General features: G+C 46.6%; 1 protein-coding gene across 1 annotated transcript; it reads right to left on the bottom strand.

Annotated features, from left to right (window-relative positions):
• Nucleotides 1-3,333: 3,333 nt before the first annotated feature.
• GPR50 (G protein-coupled receptor 50) lies at nucleotides 3,334-8,810 on the bottom strand. The gene is made up of 2 exons (XM_004000977.4): nucleotides 8,326-8,810; nucleotides 3,334-5,418 (listed from the first exon to the last, which is right to left on the bottom strand). The coding sequence occupies exons 1-2, from the start codon at nucleotides 8,510-8,512 to the stop codon at nucleotides 3,740-3,742; spliced, it is 1,866 nt and encodes a 621-aa protein (XP_004001026.1). The 5' UTR covers nucleotides 8,513-8,810; the 3' UTR covers nucleotides 3,334-3,739.
• Nucleotides 8,811-19,108: the final 10,298 nt, after the last annotated feature.

Here is a 19,108-nt window from a genome sequence, read left to right as displayed (position 1 = left end):
TAAAATGAAAAAAAAAAAAAACCCTGATACACACAAAAACATGAGTGAATCTCAAAGACATAATATTGAGCAAAAGAAGAGACACTAATATACCATTTATCAATTCTATTCCTAGATGCATATTCCAAAGAATTGAAAGCAGTAAATCAAATACTTGGAAATCAATGTTCATAGCAGCAGTATTCATGACAGCCAAAAAATGGAAACAATCCACCAATGGATGAATGGACTAACAAGATGTGATTTATCCATACCACAGAATATTATTCAGCCATAAAAAGAATGCAGTACTGACACCTGCCGCAACATGAATGAACCTCAAAGACATTATGCCCAGTGAAAGAAGCCAGTCAAAAAGGGACAAATATTGTGTGATTTCACTTACATGAGGTTCCTAGAATAGGCAAATTCGTAGAGATAGAGAATAGAATAGAGGCTACCAGGGGCTGGGCAGGGGAGAATGAAGAGTTATTATTAATGGCTACAGAGTTTGGGAAGAAATTGCTGGAAATGAGTAGTGGTGATGGTTGCACAATGCCGTGAATGCACTTAATGCCCCTGAATTGCAAACTTAAAATTGTTAAGTGGTAAATTTTATGTTATGTATATTTTATCACAATTTGAAAAAAAGAAATTGGATATAATAGAATACATAATGTACACTTCTACTTCTATGAAGTTCTAGAACAGACAAAATTAATGCATGGAAAGAGAGATCAGGATAGTGATTGCTTTTGGATGAAGTATTGACTAGAAGAAGGTAAAAGGGAGCCTTCCAAAAGAGTATCTACACCTTGCTCAGAGTGGTAGTTACATGGATGTATACAGACATAAAAATTTGTCAAGCTGTCACTTTACAGCATATACATTATATTTCCATTTAAAAGGGGGAAAAAAGAGTAGAAGCTGGGGAAACTGTCACTTAAAAGTTGCTTGCGATTTTTAATCCCTTGACTATGGAGACTTATGCTCACTTGGAAGCAGATTCTCTCTTTGGGGAAATTAGCAAAACTGGCCCTTCTGATATCACTGGTGTAAAACTAGAAACCCAGCATTGTCCTGGGGAGAGCTACAAAGCACCTTAAAACTGACCACAGAGATTCAGGGTCCTGTCTTGGTCACGCATAATGGGTGCAATAAATCAGAGATGTGTTTATGAGGCTTCTTGACTTTGGGGAGTGGAGAGGAACAGTACAAACGAAGGAGGGGCTGAGAGAAATGTCTCTTGGCTATGTGCTTGAACTGCAGCTTGGGGCGGGGGGAGGGTTGTGAGGGAGGCAGGCAGGGGATCAGAATGGCTAAAGTGACACTTTGTGAGACTATGGGCACAAGCAGTGTTGCTTCAGGCACTTGAGAGCAGAGTGTGGAACAAAGTTGGTAAAAGTATGGATATTTGTTGTCTCCCCTGCCATCTTCTCTCAGAAGCCCACATGCCTTGAGCCCCAGGAGAATAGTAGTTCAAAGCATTGGCACCCAGCACCCTTGGTCTGAACACTACTGTATCTCACCAAAGCAAAGCTCCTTGGGTGGTGGCAGAGAGGGAGACAATGGAAAACATGGCAGGGGGTACTGGCTGTAGACCAGTTTGTGAGTACATGAGGAAATATCCTTTTTGTGTGTTCCGGAATATTTGGCAGAAATTTTGCACAGGGAATCAGCCTAAAGTCCAGCAGTCATTCTGGTAGGGCTCAAACCACTGTAAATTGGGCGTGAAAAGTGAAGATTACCTCAGTTTATACTCACAGTCTGAACCTGGACAGAGCAACTACATGTGTATATCTCTGTGTCTGTGTATATGTGCATGTTTAAGTGTACATATTTTCTTAACAAAACTGATACCCCACTGTATATCATTTTGAATCCATTTTTATTTTTACAGAGCACTTTATTTTGGGCATTTCTTTGTCATTAGATATTCCCTTGGGACTGTGTTCCCGAGGTCAGGGAGCCTTGCCTAGTGGCTGGGGTCTGGCCACCTATCTTCCAGCTGGAAAGGAAAACATCTGCTTTCCTGCCTTCCACTTCTGTGCCTCCCCCCAACTGGCTCATGAGCTCTGTTACTTGGTCCCAGCAGCCTCTAACAGTTGTGACATTATTGGGGTCGCACTTCATGCCTTCCATGGGGGTAAAAAAGAGATATGTTTTCAGAAGCCATGACAGGCAAGGTCCAGAAGTCTAAGAGTAGACAGGTCAGGTCATCCATCGTCACCACACGCCAAACCCAGGGAGCCCTTCTCTACCCCCACCCCACCCCACCCCAAGCCTGCCAGTTTGCTGAGTCAAGAAACTGAGCTTTCTATAGCAAGCTCATAGAAAGGATGGAACCTACGCCCAAGTCTTCTGATTCCCCAAGGTCAGTGCTTTTCCACCCACCTCTTAACCCTCCTCACAAGAAAGTTGGGAGGAAGAAGTGAATTTACCCACAAATCACACAGCAAAGCCACAAAAACACTTTTATTTAATTGCTACCACAAATACAGAATCAAATTAAGGCAGTATAATACATTTCCCCTTATCTTTACAAGCTTTTATACAGTAATCTTTGCTTTCTGTGTCAGTTTGAATCAATAGTAGAAATGTTTATTAAACAACTTTTTCTTGAATTCTAGAGAAAAATCATTCCCTGGGCTATCAGGTGTGCTAATACAAGACGTGTACAACTTAACGTTGTGGATCACAGAACGTCAGCCAAAGGCTGAGAGGCTGAGGGACAAGGCAGGAGACAAAGGCTCTGGCAACCAGCTATTACCTTGAGTTCCCTTCTGGATGAAAAAGAAAAATGTAAAAACATTATGCAAATACATCAGGCAGTCTAAAAAAAATCTGAGGTAAAGAGTAGTTGTCAATTAGAATATTAAATACATGACTGTAATTGGTCCTAGCAACCATAAATTTGGATTTCAGAAGAAGTAACTAGTTTATGAATGGATTTGTTTCTCTGGAACTAAATGAAAGAAAATTCTGGAAGGTTTAAAAAGGTTAAGTGACTGCAAACAAGGTGACTATAAAAATCAGCACCAATGTTTGAGTTTTCATAAAATAGAAATAATTTGGTTTGGCCACATCTTTCCTTTTGCCATTTGAACTCATAGGCATAAAAATTTATTTTATTAAGAGCTTATCAAATTGTGTTCTTCAGATATGGGTCATACCTTGTTGCTGAAACTCAGAAAAGAAACTGTTTCAAGTACTTGCACTTTATCGAAACTGCCTTTCTGACTGTCGTTTTAAAAAGTACAATATAGAGTTACACACTTAAAAACATAAAGCTTTGTGGTCACATTTACTTACAGAAGCACTCCTCCCCTCCCCCCCCCCCCCACTGGCGGGGGAATGAGAGAATAAAGCAGGAACTGAGAGGAGGAAATGAAGAGAGGGGAGAAAAGGGGATACGAGGGTGAGAAAAAAATCAACTCTAAAATTTTAAGGATCACTGTTGGCTCAAGGTCAACTATAGAACGAAAAGGAGGCTCAGAAGAACAGATGTGAAACTTGGGGGAGATTTTGTCTCTAAAATAGCAAGCGCACACATGCGCGCGCGCACACACACACACACTTTTTCAAAGTATGTTCTGTAAAGAAGGAGTATGCCTACAAGGTGGATGTAGCTTACACCACGTCTGTGAGTGCATGTCTATGTGTGTCTGTGTGTAGGTGCAGTAAGTTATCTCACTTTGAATTACATATTCTAAACAAACTTGAAAGTGGACTGCTTCCTGGCCACCCTTAAGAGCATTATTCACACAGCCATTTCATCAGAATCAGCTTCAACATCAATGATCACAATCTTATGATAATCACTGGTGGTAGTGGTGATCACAGTGGGGTCAGGACTGTGGGAGGCAGTGGCAAGTTCCAGTGGGCTGGCAGCAGGCTCAGGGGACCCACTGTCAGGGCTGTAGACAGGCTCAAGGAGATCAGTGACATCACACTCAAAGTGGCCGGCGGCAGTGGTCTCAGGGTGACAGGACACAGTGAGCTCAGGGTGGCTGGCAGCGGCAGGCCCCGGGTGGCCAGCAATTGCTGGCTCAGGGTGGCTGGTGGCAGCAGGCTCAGGATTATCAGCAACAGTGGGCTCAGGGTGGGTGGTGGCGGGCTTGATGTAGCCAGTCGTGGTTTTAGGGTAGTTGGTGGCAGCGCTGAAGGCAGACTTGGAGTGGCTGCCAGCAGGAATGTGGTGGCCAGTGACAGGCTTAGGGTGATTGGAGGCAGGCTTGAAATGGACAGAGTCAGCCTTGAAATGGACAGAGGCAGGTTTGAAATGGACAGAGTCAGCCTTGAAATGGACAGAGGCAGGCTTAGGATATACAGTGGCAGACTTGGGGTGACCAGACGCAGATTTGGAGTGGCCAGAAGCAGGCTTGGAGTGGCTAAAGACAGACTTATGGTGGCCAGAGGCAGATTTGTGGTAGGCAGAGGCAGCCCGGGAGTGACCAGAAGCTGGTTTGGTGTGGCCAGAGGCAGGCTCAGGTTGGCCAGCTGCAGCATCACCAGGTAGTGGAACATTCCGGACACTCATTGGCATTTCCTCCACAGCAGGACAGGCATGGGCACGATCTTGTTCATGGGCTTGGTCACGAGCCCGGGCACGGGCACGGGCCAGGGCCCGGGCCTCCCGAGTCTCACGAACATCAGTGATGAGGCCAGAGAGGAACAGGATAGGGTGCCGCATAGCATGGAAAATCGTCCAGTATTCTCTTCGGAAATTCTCATTGAGGAGCCCATAGATCACAGCGTTGAGGCAGCTATTGAAGTAGGCTATGAAGTAGGCTGCAAGATAAAGCCAGTTGGGGATCTTGCCTGCCATTTCCTTCGGACTGACAGCCACCAAGACAGTGAGCACGTTGATAGGACACCAGCACACTGCAAAGAGGAGGAAGATCACAAACATGGTTAGAAAATTGCGAACCTCAGCAAGCTGGTTATCGGGATTCTGCCCAGCCGGGTCACGGGCTGCTAGCACTTTGGTCCAGATCCTCACGTAGCAGAAACCCACTATGAGCAGAGGGAGGACAAAGTGGATGCAGACGATGGTCACAGCAAAGACAGGGTTGTTGAGATAGTTGAAGATGCAGGTGTAAGTGCGAGGATCATACTCGATGGTGCCAATGTACATGTTGGGCAGGACTGCCAGGACGGTCATGACCCAGGTGATGACCAGGTAAATGCAGGTATTGCGCACGCTGAAGATCCGCTCGTATTGGAGGCTGTGGCAGATGTAGCAGTAACGATTGATGGCAATTGCCATGATGTTGAAGATAGAGCCGACCACACTCAGCCCTGTGATGAATCCAACCATCTGACACTGGAACTGGCTCAGATCCCAGCCCCCAATGGCCATGGCATGCAGCATCAGAGGATAGGGGTAGATGGCCACCAGCATATCGGCCACGGAGAGGCTAACGACGAAGATGTTGCCTGAAAAACATATGAGGGGGAAGGAAGAGGGGGGAAAGCAGGGGAAAATAAATGGTTAAGTATGGAAGCGTATAAGTTTAAACTGGAGGGAAAGGCCGGCTGAAGAGGTGACAATTTAGAATTCTAGAATTCTTTTTAAAAAACACTCTTGTGTTTTTGTGTTTATTTGCAAGCATGCCCCAGATTATTGTGATGTACAACCAAGTTTGGGAGACCTGTCCTTTGAGCGCCTTTTTCCTTTCAAACAATATCATCTCTGCTTCAGGGAGAAAAAAAAAAAAAAACGAACTTATGTCAGAAAGCAGTAAGCACAGAAGCCCTTTGTGGAACCTTTCATACACACGGACATGCTGCCACCTTTTTAGACAAAAACAGAATGCAAACTTTTTCCTTAAATGGGGATAGGGAGGGAAGGGAGAAGGGCTTAGAGGCCAGGTAGAAGCTGTGGGCTGGAAGTAGGCTGCAGGTGTGGGGGGAAGGGAAGAGGCTGGAGGAGTGTCAGGAAACCTCACCACCACCCCCGCCCCCCCCCCCGCCGAAAAAATGAGTGAGCCCTCTGCTTTTTCTAGGCTAGCGTTGTTTTTAAAACGCAAACCTGTCTAAGAGAACAGTCTGAGAAACGGCATTAAAGGCCGTCGTCTCCTTAAGAAAACGAGATCAGACAATAATGACTAAGCCCGGTAAATACTTACCATTTCCAAGGTAGCCTAAGAGTGAAAACTGAGGGGAGGGAGGGAGACCCTGTAAAATTTAGTCTGAGACCAAAAACTGTGAGTAGGGATTAAAACAATCAGGAAAATCCCGGCAAGGATTAGCCGAAGTGCCTGCTTCCTTGGGATCCAGCGCAGAGCCGCGAACCCGCTTATTCAACGCCCTGTGTAAAGAGTTCCCGCCCCTGCCCTGAATTTCACTAGAGCTTTGCAGCTAAGCAGGCAAGTCAAGAGGGGGAGTCGGCCCCCAGTCCTGTTTTGTACCGCAGCGATAGGAACGTTTTTGTAAAACCTGTCCAAAAAAAAAGGACGAAGAAGCCAACTGCAGGCGCTGAGCTGTCTCCCTCCCCCCCTCCTCTCTCTCTGAAACACCTCAATGCTAATTAGCATTGGTTTGGCAAAATACTGCACTTCATCTTGGACTAGGAGAAAATGAGCACTTTTTAAAAGGGCAAAGGAACGTTTCCTTCTGCCCTCCTGCCAGCGCTGAACGCCGGCCTCAGCGCTTTCCACCCAGAGGTTCTTTCTAGGGTTTTCCCTTAAAGAAATGAATTGGGGAAAGTGGAAAAGGCAAAGGAAAAAGCCTTAAAAACAAAAACACAATAAGAACCTTTATTTGAATTATAGAAAGAAAGAAAGAAAGAAAGAAAGAAAGAAAGAAAGAAAGAAAGAGAAAGGACAGAAGAAGAAAAGTAAGAAAAAAAATGGGCTTCGCAGGTGGTCCCTGGGGGCTCTCTGGTTCCTTGGGACCGCACTACTGGGGCGAGGGTGAGGTCCAAGCGTGCAGCCTCGCGTCTCCAGCGGACCAAAGTGAAATCAGACACACGCACCAGAGCGTAAAAGAAAACTTTTAATGACTGTGTGTCCGTCAGTGCATTTTGAAACTCATCCCCTCAAAGTAATCCTCCAAAAACGGGCTGCTTCCTCTTCCTCGCGCCCCGCCCGCCGGGTCCTATGGGTATGCGACTCTCTCATCCCGCCCTCTCCCCCGGTTCAGCCGCCTGGCCCCCCCCCCCCCACAGGCGGAGATCCCAGCAGCAGAGACCCCCGGGCGCCGCCCCCTCCCTCCTGGGACCCGCGCGAGGCTTCCAAGCCCCTTTGCCCCTCCCCTCCCGTCCTCCGTCCTCCCCCGCCCAACCTGCAAAAGGGGGCTCACCGCTTGGCGGAGTCCGCCCCCCCCCGCCCCCCGCAACGGTGGCCGCGCCCTGCAGCCTCCCGCGCCGCCCGTAGCCTATCTCGCAGCCGGCCCCTCTCCTGGGCACCGGCTCCCGGCTCGCCGCCAAACCCCATCCCGGCTCCCGGCTCTTCGCAGTCTCCCCGCGCCTCTGGCCGCCCCCTCCGAGCTCTCCCGCGGCCCTCCCGCCATCCTCGCCCTGTTCTCCCTTCTACGCCCCCCACCCGAGATGCCCAGCTCCGGGACCTCTCCGCCAGCCCTCCCTGAGACCCTCCAGCACCTCGCTTACGGACTTCGAGATCTCCGCTGCCGCTGCCGTCGCTGTCACCGCCAGCTGCGCCCAGACCTCCGCTCTGCTCTCTCCGCCCTGCGCCCTGGGACGCGCGGACGGAGCTCGGCCCCGGCGGACTCAGACCACCCTGCTCCACACTCAGACGCGAGGGTCTGCGCTCCGCTGCCCGGGAGCCGCCTGGGTGCCGCCCTGGAGCCCCAGAGCCGCGGCAGCTGGGGCTCGGCTGGCCCAGGGCGCCGCCGCTGCGCTGCGCTCCTGTAAGCGCCGCCACAGCCGCCGCGGCCGCCGCAAACTTAACTTTCCCGAAGCGGGTCGCAACCTTGCGGCTCTCTCCGCAGCAATTCGGCCCGCGCTGTCTCCGCGCCACCACCACGGTGGCCTCTGGCTCGGCGTGCTGTCCCCAGACGGTGGCCGCACTCTCTGCTGGGGTGCCGGCTCCCTCTGCATCACGTCTCCGACGGGGCAGGGCTGAGCGGTCTGCCGCGCACCGCGGGACCCGGGCTTTGCACTTGGACGCCAAAAGCTTATTTCCCCGAGCTCCCTCAGCCTTCAGAAGGTCAATTTATGGGGCCCCGGCAGAACATCACCACCCAGTTTCTCAGGGAATTTGAGGGTAGGGACGTTCAATGTGAGGGCACTGTCCGAACGGTCCCTATTTTAGGCGCCCGAACCAGTGACCTAGTGTTTGCAAGTAGCTGCACGCTAGGTAGGAAGAAGTAAGGGTGGCTTACCAGAATTTCGAAGCTTCTTATTCTTCGTCACAGCTAAGATGACCATGGAGTTGCCGATCAGGTCTACGACGATGGTGATAACCATTGCGCAGAACATAAAGATGATTAGAGCCGGTGGGTAGTCTGGCTGTGGCAGCTTACAGCCGATGCAGCCGTACGGGGTGGGGACTGCCAGGGTAGGCCCCATATTGCTGCCGGAGACAGTTTGGCTCTCCCAGCCAGTCAGGACAGCGAACACCCGCTCTGTCACCAGGAGCTTCCAGAAAGCTGCCTCCCCTCCGAGGATCAGAGAGCGAATGACAGCAACCCGCCCCTCTCCGATGAGCTTTTAAAGCCTCAAGAGGTGGCTAGCCCCACCCCAAATCCCTCCCCCCGACCAATCAGAGCTCCTCAAACACCCCCGCTTTGATCTCCAACTCATCTTGGACAAATCCACAACGAGGTGTCGTCTTGCTTCCGACTGCCTTGTTTGTGCTTCCCCTCTAGCCGCCCCCACCATCCCCTAGGTACTTTGCGTCGTGACAAGCTCAGAATCCACCTCCCTGCTCCCCAGCCACTGCGCTTCCGTTTCTAGCAAGTTCTTCTCCCTTCCCTTGCAACGCAAACACTTAGCAAAGCGATGTAAAATGCAGAGCAGGGGCACGGGGGTCTCTCTTGGGGTTCAGTTCCAACCCAAGCCAGTCTGTAGCCTGCAGCACAGTGTGAGAGAGCGCCAGTGGCCCTTGAACCCTAGATATATCTCCTTGAAAGGTTCATCCCACCTCAGAGTGCTTTTGCCCGTTCAGAGCCTTTTGCACCTCATGGGGAGCAGGGGGCAGTTGCCCAGAGCTTCCACTCCCAGTCTGGGTACCCAGTGTCTAGGGAACTTATCTCTGCTAGAGGCTAGTTGGCTCCCTTAATGGCAGCAAGCGACTGAACAGTCGATCAGGGACTTACGCTCTCCTTAAGGAGATGTCCCCTGCGCCGGGCTCTGGGAGCAGGGAGTGGGGCAAGCGAGAGCAGGGGCTGGTCCCCTTCCCCGCTGCTAGGCACCGTGACTACGGGAGCTCACAGGCTCCTTTGGGAAAAAGTAAAGCGGCGAAACAGTTCCGGCTCTTGTCCCCTCTTGAGGTGCTCCGCACGCTCTACGCGGTGGCGCGGGGCTCTCGGGCAGGCTCGGGGAGCTGCGCTACAGCGGCGGGACGGTCGCGGAGGTGCCGGGGATCACAGCCAAGAAGACAGCGGCAGACCAGCACCTCCGCCCCAGGCATATACCTTCGGTCGGTGCTTCTCCCTTGCCACCCTTTGCCAGGGGTCCCATTTCGATCTCATTCACTCGGACCGCCCCCATCCCTGTAAATCTCTGCCCGGAGACGTCACGGTTCCCTGTGGAGCGCCCAGGCACGCGAAGTGCGCGGGCCATGGGAAATCCGAACTGTTGGGACTAAAACTAGAGGGGCGCGATTCTCTACTCGCTCCCTCCACAACCTCGGTCACGGGAATGGATTTCTGCCCGCTACTCAGACTCGTGGCTCTTGCTGAGAAGCTTCGCGGTAAGTATCAGTGAACATTTTGAAACTTGTCCCAGACTAGCTTTCTTGATGCACTGGGGGAGAGGGGGGGTTGCACTGTCTGGGAGCGCCACCATCTGGACACCGCAGCGCTCCTACCCTGCCGGGAGAGGGTCCGACAGAGGGGGCGGATTCCGAGAGGGACCGCGACGTTCAGGGACCCTTAACGGAAAGGCAGACATGGCTGAACACAAGATTGCACGCACTTTCTCTAGCGGAAAAACCCAAAGTAGGAATGTGGGAAGATGAATCCCTCCACCCCTACCCCCTGCGCTTGCTACCGGGAAAGGAATCCGCACGAAAGACGATCTCCCGCTTTGCGCCTTTTCACATTCATTATCTCACTGCTCCTGGCTGGCGGGCTGGCTGGAACCCGGGAGGCACACTCTCCGGGCTGGACGAGGCCAGGATTTATCCATAAACGCAGCCTGAGAACCGGCTCTGCTCTCCTCCTCAGAGGAAGGTGAGCCCTGGAAAGAGGCGAGCGGCCAAAAGTCCATCCACGCGATGGACTAGTTCGTCCACATCAGGCTGCTCACGCTGGTTCCCCGAGGGTTTGGATCTTTTTACTTGTGGCAGGGAGCCGTTTTTAATTCCAATAAACAAAACAAAAAAAAATTGAAGGAAAAGGGAAACACGCATTCTAGTGACTGAAGATACTGGCATCTCCCCTGCACCGCCTCCACCATCAACAATCCTGTAAAGACAGTTGGCAAACTGTTCTTTCAGACATTGTTATATTCTGTACTTCTCAGAGGAGGTGGCCCCAGAGCTGGTGGAAACCTGGGGCACTGGGAAGTCTCAGGGGCTGTGTCCCGGGCTTGCCTGGGACTGAGGAGTGAGCAGGAGAGAGGTTGAGCTGATCCCTGGCCCCCTGCCCCTGTTTGGACGCTGCTTGACCATGACCTCTTGGGACTTGGATTTTTCAGTACTGGACAAGTGAGAGAGGCAACTATTTTCATAATGGGAGGAGTTCTACATCTTGTTAAATTAAATTTGTTAATTTTTTGAATTACCTTAATAAGGAATCTGAACATTTCCCAGTCCAAAAATATATATATATATTGAATCTGCTATGTGGATACATATGAGGAAGAAAACCAGTCAGAATTTGCAAGGGTAAGACAAGACTCATGTACAGTAACCTCAATTGCTTCGGAATAGTTAAGGGGGCAGGTCTTTCTTGGGTAGAGTGCAGTGTGTATGGTTTATTTAAGCTTCCAAAGGATTTTTAAGTATCTTTCTAAAAAGCCTTCTAGGAAGCTCTAATAACTGGGAGTGGAGAAAAACAATTTATTTGGGATTTGAAACATATGAGGTGTAGAATCAAAATAGAGGACACCTAGGACATTTCCTGGGGAGTCCCAGGAAAACCTTGGAAACCCGTACAAAGATTGGGAAGGAGCATAAAATAATGAATAGTGGACAGGGAATTGTGTAGACAGCTTCCAATCCTGGAGCCCAGCCAGGTCCCAGCATGGCCCTTTCCCCTAGATCACTTATTATGAGATAAGGCACAGTGCCTGTCTCCCAGAGGACTCTCAGCACTGAAAACTCACCACATCCCAGGTAGAAGAGATGCCGAGGGGCATTCTGTGTAAAAGGTAGATATTAAAAGATTTTTTCCCTCTTCTTGTTGATACAGAAAACTTTCTTCCAGCTCAGTCTCCACATTTCTCATGTTCTGAAAGATCGGTGCCAGCAGGGGCGGGGGGGGGGGGGGAGTAGTGGCAGTCAGGGTCGCAGCCAACAACTTGGCTCTCTTTTCAAAGTTGAAAGAGAGTAAGCAGTTTCTTCTGCTGGCAAATGGGCAAAATTTCTGTGCATACGAGGATAATACCTTGCCTGTGATTAATGCATTGTCATTTTAAGTAAGCATTTTATAGGTTTCAAAATCCTGTCAGGGATATATTTTCGCATAACAATGCCACTTAACAGATGGGAAACAGTCTCAGAGAGGTGACAGGACTTGCCCAAGGTCATGCCAAGGCTGGTGGAGGAGCCCAATATCCTTTCAGCCCAGGGATTTTCTCCCACAGCCCAGCTTCATAAGATAGTATTTTGCTCTGGCACTTGATAGGGTGGATTCTGTGTTCTCTTTTCTGTTGTTTTTCTGTTTTTTCATTTAATGGTTTTTATTCACATATATTCACATACCATAGTCACCTCTTTAAAGTGCACAATTCAGTGGTTGTCTGTACATGTACTAAGTTCTGCAACTATCACCACTACCTAATTTCAGAACATTTCCACCAACCCAAAAAGAAATCCTGTACCCCTTAGCAGTCACTCCCCATTCCCTCCAAGCCCCCAGCTTCTAGAAACCACTAATCTGAGTTGTGTCTCTATGGATTTGTCCATTCTGGACATTCCACATAAATGGAATCATACAATATGTAGCCTTTTGTATCTGGTTTCTTTCCCTTAGCATGTCTTCAAGGTTTACCCATGTTGTAGCATGTATTAGTACCTCCATTCCCTTTTGTGGTCATATAGTATTCCACTGTATGGATAAACCACATTTTGTGTATCTATTCATCCATCAGTGGGCCTTTGGATTGTTTCCACTTTGGGGCTATAATGAGTAATGCCACTGTGAACATTTTGGGTTCTTTTTTAGCCACAGGTGGCCCCTGGCCCAAGATAGCCAAGCAGAGGGCCTCTTAGTGCCAACTCACATCTCCTCCAATCCCAGCAAGGGCTGGAGAGCCAAGGACTCCCCCAGGCACTCCAGACTTCTTTGGACAATGCTCTTCTGGATGAAGACTGCATTTGGCTCATTTCTTAAAAATAAAAACAAGCTTGAACCCAGATAATCATAGTGCCTCATCAGAGGGTTGATGGGAGACTTGAATGAGATAATACATGCAAGTGCTTAGAACATTATTCAGAACAGAGTAAGCACTTAACAACCACTAGCTATTATTACTGTTCCTTTTTTAATGTTTATTTTTATTTGTTTATTTTGAGAGAGAGAGAGAGCATGTGTGCAGTGCTCACAAGCGGAGGAAAGGCAGACAGAAAGAGAGGGAGAGAGAGAGAATCCCAATCAGGCTCTGCATGTCAGCACAGAGCCCCACACAGGGCTCAGTCTCAGAAACCATGAGATCACGACCTGAGCCAAAATCAAGAGTTGGACGCCCAACTGACTGAGCCACCCAGGTGCCCCTATTATTATTATTATTATTATTATTCTGAAAGTGTCTAATAGTCTGTCTAAACTCTATTGTGTTACACTTTCATAGAGGACAGAGGCTCTCTGAGACATCAGAGACTCTGCCCCCAGCTGCCACGCAATGGGCACTCATCAACCTCCTAGGCCTCCATGACATGTGAGTCAGATGGAAAGGAAAGTAGTGACTTGCCTTTTCACGAGCACCCAACATGCTTCACTGACACAGTCTGTATAGTTTTCACAAGAAGGAACCATCTTGTTTTTTACATCAATCAGAATGGAAGCATGCAGGATGGTTGGTCTCTACACAGCTCAGACTTAAAGTCCACAGGCAGCTGGGTAAGCTCAGGCAGCAGAAGCTGGCTTTCTCAGCAGAGCAGGGTGCCAGCCCAGGCTGAGGAAGGTCTTGCCCCAGGTCTAGGGTGGGGGACCAGGACTCCTGGACCAGGACTTCAGGCTGTAGTCTCAAAAGAACTGAGCAGGGCTTTGGGCAGCAGTCAAGTCACTAGGACTGTGAGCATCAACAAACTGGGTTGTTTTCCTAAACACACTATGTTTGGTCACATTTACTTTACCAATGTGGAGACACTGTTCACATTTGTTAAATGAACAAAGAGAATGATTGCCCTCTCCAAATCTCCTGGGCATAATTCATCATAGCTAGAACCACTTTATCTTCCCCTGGTGCTTGAGTCATTAGGAAGAGTAGGACACATCCATTTCCTTTAGTGCAATCAGGGGCTCACCAAAGTAATTAACAACCAGTATTCCCAGGATCTTAATGCCTGATAAAGACTACAGGTTAGACAGGTCAAATCGAAGGGTTACCAGGGAGAGAAGAAGCACATTAATTACTTGTAGTAACACTTGGACTCCTGTCCCCTTGTACAATTTACCTGCTAATTAGAGCTTAATGAACAATATCTATTTTCCTAGCTTCTCATTCCAGCCAAGCATGATCGCCTGTGCATTTGAAAACTGTCCCTCTTATTAATCATCCTCATGACTTGTGATGCAACAAATCCCTTGTCCTGGGAGCTCTGCTTCACCTACTCTATTGCAAGACATAGGACATGAGTATCCAAATGGGTCCTCTCAACCCCTAATAATGGCTAACATATATGTGTCTTCCTAGATGCCAGACACTGCTCTCAGGTCTTTATCCATATATTCTCATTCAATCCTAACAATAGCCCTATATGACAGGCACAATTATTATCCCTTTTTCACCAATGAAGAAGCTGAAGTCCAGAGAAGCTATATCACTTGCGCCAGGTTGCGCTGATAATGAATGGTAAAGCCAGAAGTCTAGCTTGGGTGGTCTGGCTCCAGAGTCCGTGCCTTAACCATTATGCCTGATTATTTGCACATATTATTCCTGACTCTAGGGCACTGGTTAGCAATTTTAGTGCATGTCAGAGCCATCAGGAGTGCTTAGACAAAACACAGCTTTCTATGCCTGTCCCTAAAGATTCTAATTTGGTAGATCTGGGGTGAGGCCCTGGAATCTGCACGTTTTTCAAAAGCCCAGGTGATTCTGAAGCAAGTGGCCCTGTTAGAGAAACCCTACTCTTAACCCAATCCTGCAAGTACCTGCTGGCAATTTAAGGAATTCTAGATGTGGAAATCAGTGACTCAGTGTCCAGCATGCTCTTGAGGGTGTGGTCCTAATGGGACTTTATACACTTGCTCTAGTTTGCAAAACTTGATTTGGTCCTTAGACTCAATCCCACCTTCTACTTGCGTTGTAGTGATGGGGTTCCTGGCCCAATGCCTGATAGTAACCTGCTCCCTGAAAACAGGGCTGCTTTGCTCTCCCAGGGACCAGAGGTCTCACCATACCCCCTTCCTACTGCTAGACTCACCCTGATGGCCTACCTGACTAGGATGGCCTGCTTTAGCAAATGAAAATATGGGGTGCCCAGTTAAAATTGAATTTCAAATAAATATGAGTAGAATCTAAGCATGTTCCATGCAATGTTTGGACATACTTATACTACAAAGTATCCATTATTTATTGGCAATTTAAATTTAACTGGCTCCTTTGTATCTTACCTGGCAACCCTATGACTGAGTCACAGCCCTTGACTGATCCTAAATTAGTCAAATATAAGGACTTGGTATTGGTTGGTAAAGGGTTTGTCTTCCCCAACAAGAGGCTTGGTCCACTCTGGGAGCAGAGACTATTGATCAAAAGATTGGAGGATCCCAGTTTGCTCTGTGGCTTTCACTCTGCCACCTTGCCCCTGCTACATATTGGCCTGTGCATATTTCCTACTTGCTTTAATCAGCATTCTCCATTTACTCAGGAGATTCATGACCCATCCTTAAAGACGTACTTGACTCCCCTTTGCCTAAGATACACAGCACTGTAGAGTGAGTAGCAATTTGACTGCAAATCAAGCCTTGTCATTTGAGACGTTTACACTTCTGTGTTTTGACTTGGGATTATATTTGAAACCATTGTGTTTTCTTTTTTTTTAATTTTTAATTTTGATTTAAATCCAAGTTAGTTAACATAGAGTGTGATAATGGTTTGAGGAATGGAACCCAGTGATTCATCACTTACCTATGACACCCTGTGTTCATCACAAGTGCCCTCCTTAATGCCCATTCCCCACTTAGCCCACCCCCCCCCACCCATCTCCCCTCCAGCAACCCTCAGTTTGGTCTCTGTTTAAGAGTCTCTTATGGTTTGCCTCCCTCTCTGTTTTTATCTTACTTTTCACTCTCTTCTCCTATGTTCATCTGTTTGGTTTCTTAAATTCCCCCAAAGGCATTTTGGATATCCAGTGTAACCTATATTATAAGTCAGATCATCTCAAAGCTACCTGCATCTAGTTATATTTACATGATGATATAATCAGCAAGAAGTCAAAAAAGATGTTACATTTATTTAAATAGTTTTGTCATCTTAACCAGCTGTTCTGGTCAGTACTGTTTAATGTTACTTCTATATCCATCCCAGGCAGAGGGAGGTCTGTGAGTGAAAGGCAAGGTTATGTACAGGTACCTCCTCAGTCTAGGAGAAAAGACTGTGTGGAGAACCAGGGGAGGAGATGTGGCTGTCTGGAATATTAAGGAAGCAAAGGATGAACTGCAATAAAACATCCTACAGGACCATACATTTGCCTAAAGAGCCACTAAAGGAAATCATTGGAACTTTCTGTAGAAGGAGAAAAATGAGGAAACAACCTCACACTAGCCCAAGTCAGAAAGACTGCAGGACCTCACAGGTGATTCTCTTCTGGCTTTTTTTCACTGAGGCCAGAGGTATCAGTTTCCAGGACTTAAAGCCCCAGTGAATTAGATTGAGCAACATTCTAGCAACACTTGGCCCCACTGAGCTCCCATTTGTAACAGAAACCATAGGCATTTTCTGGGGCTCCCCCTTCTGCCTGACTACAAGGCTCTGATCTAAGGAGCACCTGATGAATGGGTGTCAGAAAGAAGCCCTCCTCCCCCCAAGCATCTTCAGAATGCCTACTGACCATGACAAGTTCTGGTGCTTCTGTTCTCTCCTAAATAGCTATTACATTTGATTTTGTATCTTGCAACTTTATTGAATTTGTTTATTAGTTCTCATAGTTTTGCTGTGGAATCTTGAGGGTTTTCCACTTATAAGATCATGTCATCTACAAAGATAATTTTACTTCTTTCTTCCTAGTTTGGATGCCTTCTATTTCTTTTTCTTGCCTAGTTGCTCTGGCTAGGACTTCCAGTACTATGTTGAATAGAAGTGGCAAAGGTGGGCATCCTTGCTTGGTATTCTTGGTCTTAGAGGAAAAGCTCTCAGTTTTTCACCATTGAGTATAATGTTAGCTGTGGACTTTAACATGTAGCCTTTATTATGTTGAGGTAGTTTCCTTCTCTTCCTAGTTTATTGAGTGTTTTTTTATCATTAAAGGGTCTTGGGTTTTTGTCAAATATTTTTCTGCATCAATTGAGAGGACCATGTGGTTTTTTTCCCTTCATCCTGTTACTGTGGTGTATTACATTGATTGATTTGCATGTGTTGAACCATTCTTACATCCCAAGAATAAATCCCTCTTGGTCATGGTGTAAAATTATTTTTAATGTGCTGTGGAATTTGGTTTGCTAGTATTTTGTTCAGCATTTTTACGTCAATATTCATAAGGGATATTGATTTGTAGGGGTTTTTTTTATATTGTCTTTGGTTTGGGATCAGGTTAATGCTGTCCTCACAAAATGAGTTTCTAAGTGTTCTATCCGCTTCAACTTTTGTAAGAGTTTGAGGAGTATTGGTGTTCATTCTTCTTTAAATGTTTACTTGAATTCACCAAGCTAAGCAAATAGAGACCAATCCCTAAAGCAGCTTGCTGTATGTTAGAAAGTTGCAAATTCGGCCACTCTCTCTCTCCATTTCATGGAAGGGCACTGGGACTGAGGTGTAGCTCCCCTAATCTGCAGGGAAAGGATGAGTAGAAATGCCATGAGCTTCCTACCATTTTATTTTATTAGGTTACTATTATTTTATTGTTAATATTATTTTTTAAATTTATTTATTTAAATTCAAGATAGTTAACATACAGTGTAGTATTGGTTTCAGGAGTAGAACCCAGTGATTCATCACTTCCATATGATACCTAATGCTCATCCCAACAAGCACCCTCCTTGATGCCCATCACCCACTTAGCCCACCCCCCACCCACCTCCCCTCCAGCAACCCTCAGTTTGTTCTCTGTATTTAAGAGTCTCTTATGGTTTGCCTCCCTCTCTGTTTTATTTTTTTTTAAGTTTATTTATTTATTTTGATGGAGAAAGAGTGCACATGAGCAGGGGAGGAGCAGAGAGAGAGAATCCCAAGCAGGCTCCCCACTGTCAGTGCAGAGCCTGATACAGGGCTCAAACTCACAAACCCCATGAGATCATGACCTGAGCCAAAATCAGGAGTCAGATGCTTAACCAACTGAGCCACCCCTTCTCTGTTTTAACTGTGGTTTTTTTCTTGGTTTGGCATTTATTTGGTCGCTATAGACCTTTAAATGATTTCCAGACCTCCTATAAAATTATTTTAGTCAGTTTCTAGTTGTTTATTTAGTGTTTCCCTGGGAGTATGACAACCTAGAGCTTTGTAGATTTAAGTTTGATAGTTACTATTTTCTAGGAATTTATCCATTTTGTCTATACTTTCAAACCTATTGACATAAACTTGTTTATAATATCCTCTTACTATCTTTTTAATTTCTGCATAACTGTAGCAATAGAATTTTATTCATTCTTAATATTAGTTATCAATGCATACTTACTTTTATTCTTATCAAACCAACCAAAAATTTGATTTTTTTGTTGTTCCTTTTAAAGAACCCACTTTTGGGGGTGCCTGGATGGCTCAGTCAGTTAAATGTCTGACTTCGGCTCAGTTCATGATCTCACTGTGAGTTCAAGCCCCACATTTGGCTATGTGCAGACAGCTCAGAGCCTGGAGCCTACTTCACATTCTGTGTTTCCCTCTCTGTCTGCCATCACCCACTTGAGCACTCTCTCTCTCTCTCTCTCTCTCTCTCTCTCTCTCTCTCTGTCTCAAAAATAAATAAACATTGAAAAATTAAAAAAAGAAAGAAAGAACCCACTTTGGGCTTGGTTGACCTCTCCATTGTATGCTTTATTTCTAAGTCACTAACTTCTGTTCATATCTTTATTATTTCCTCCCTTTTACTTTTTTTGAGATTAATTTACTATTACTAATTGTTTAGATGGATGCATAGATTGTCCACTTTAGTCTTTTTTCTTTCTCTTTCTGTAATATATCCATTTTAGGCTATAAACTTCACTCTAATAATTTCTTTCTTTGCATTTCATAATTTTAATATGCAGCATTTTCATTATTAAAATCTCAATATCTTTTTTTTCTTAAATATCTTTTGTGACTAATGGGTTACTTAAAATTATGTTTCTTAATTTCTAAACATATAGAGACATACTAAAAATCCTTTCATTGCTGATTTCTAGTTTAATTCCATTGTGATCAAAGAACATATTGTATATGATTTAAATTTTTTTAATTTGTTGAGATCTAAATATGGTCAATGTTTGT

Source organism: Felis catus, chromosome X (genome assembly GCF_018350175.1).
Source record: "Felis catus isolate Fca126 chromosome X, F.catus_Fca126_mat1.0, whole genome shotgun sequence".
NCBI lineage: Eukaryota > Metazoa > Chordata > Mammalia > Carnivora > Felidae > Felis > Felis catus.
This window is presented reverse-complemented; position numbering and strand designations above follow the sequence as displayed.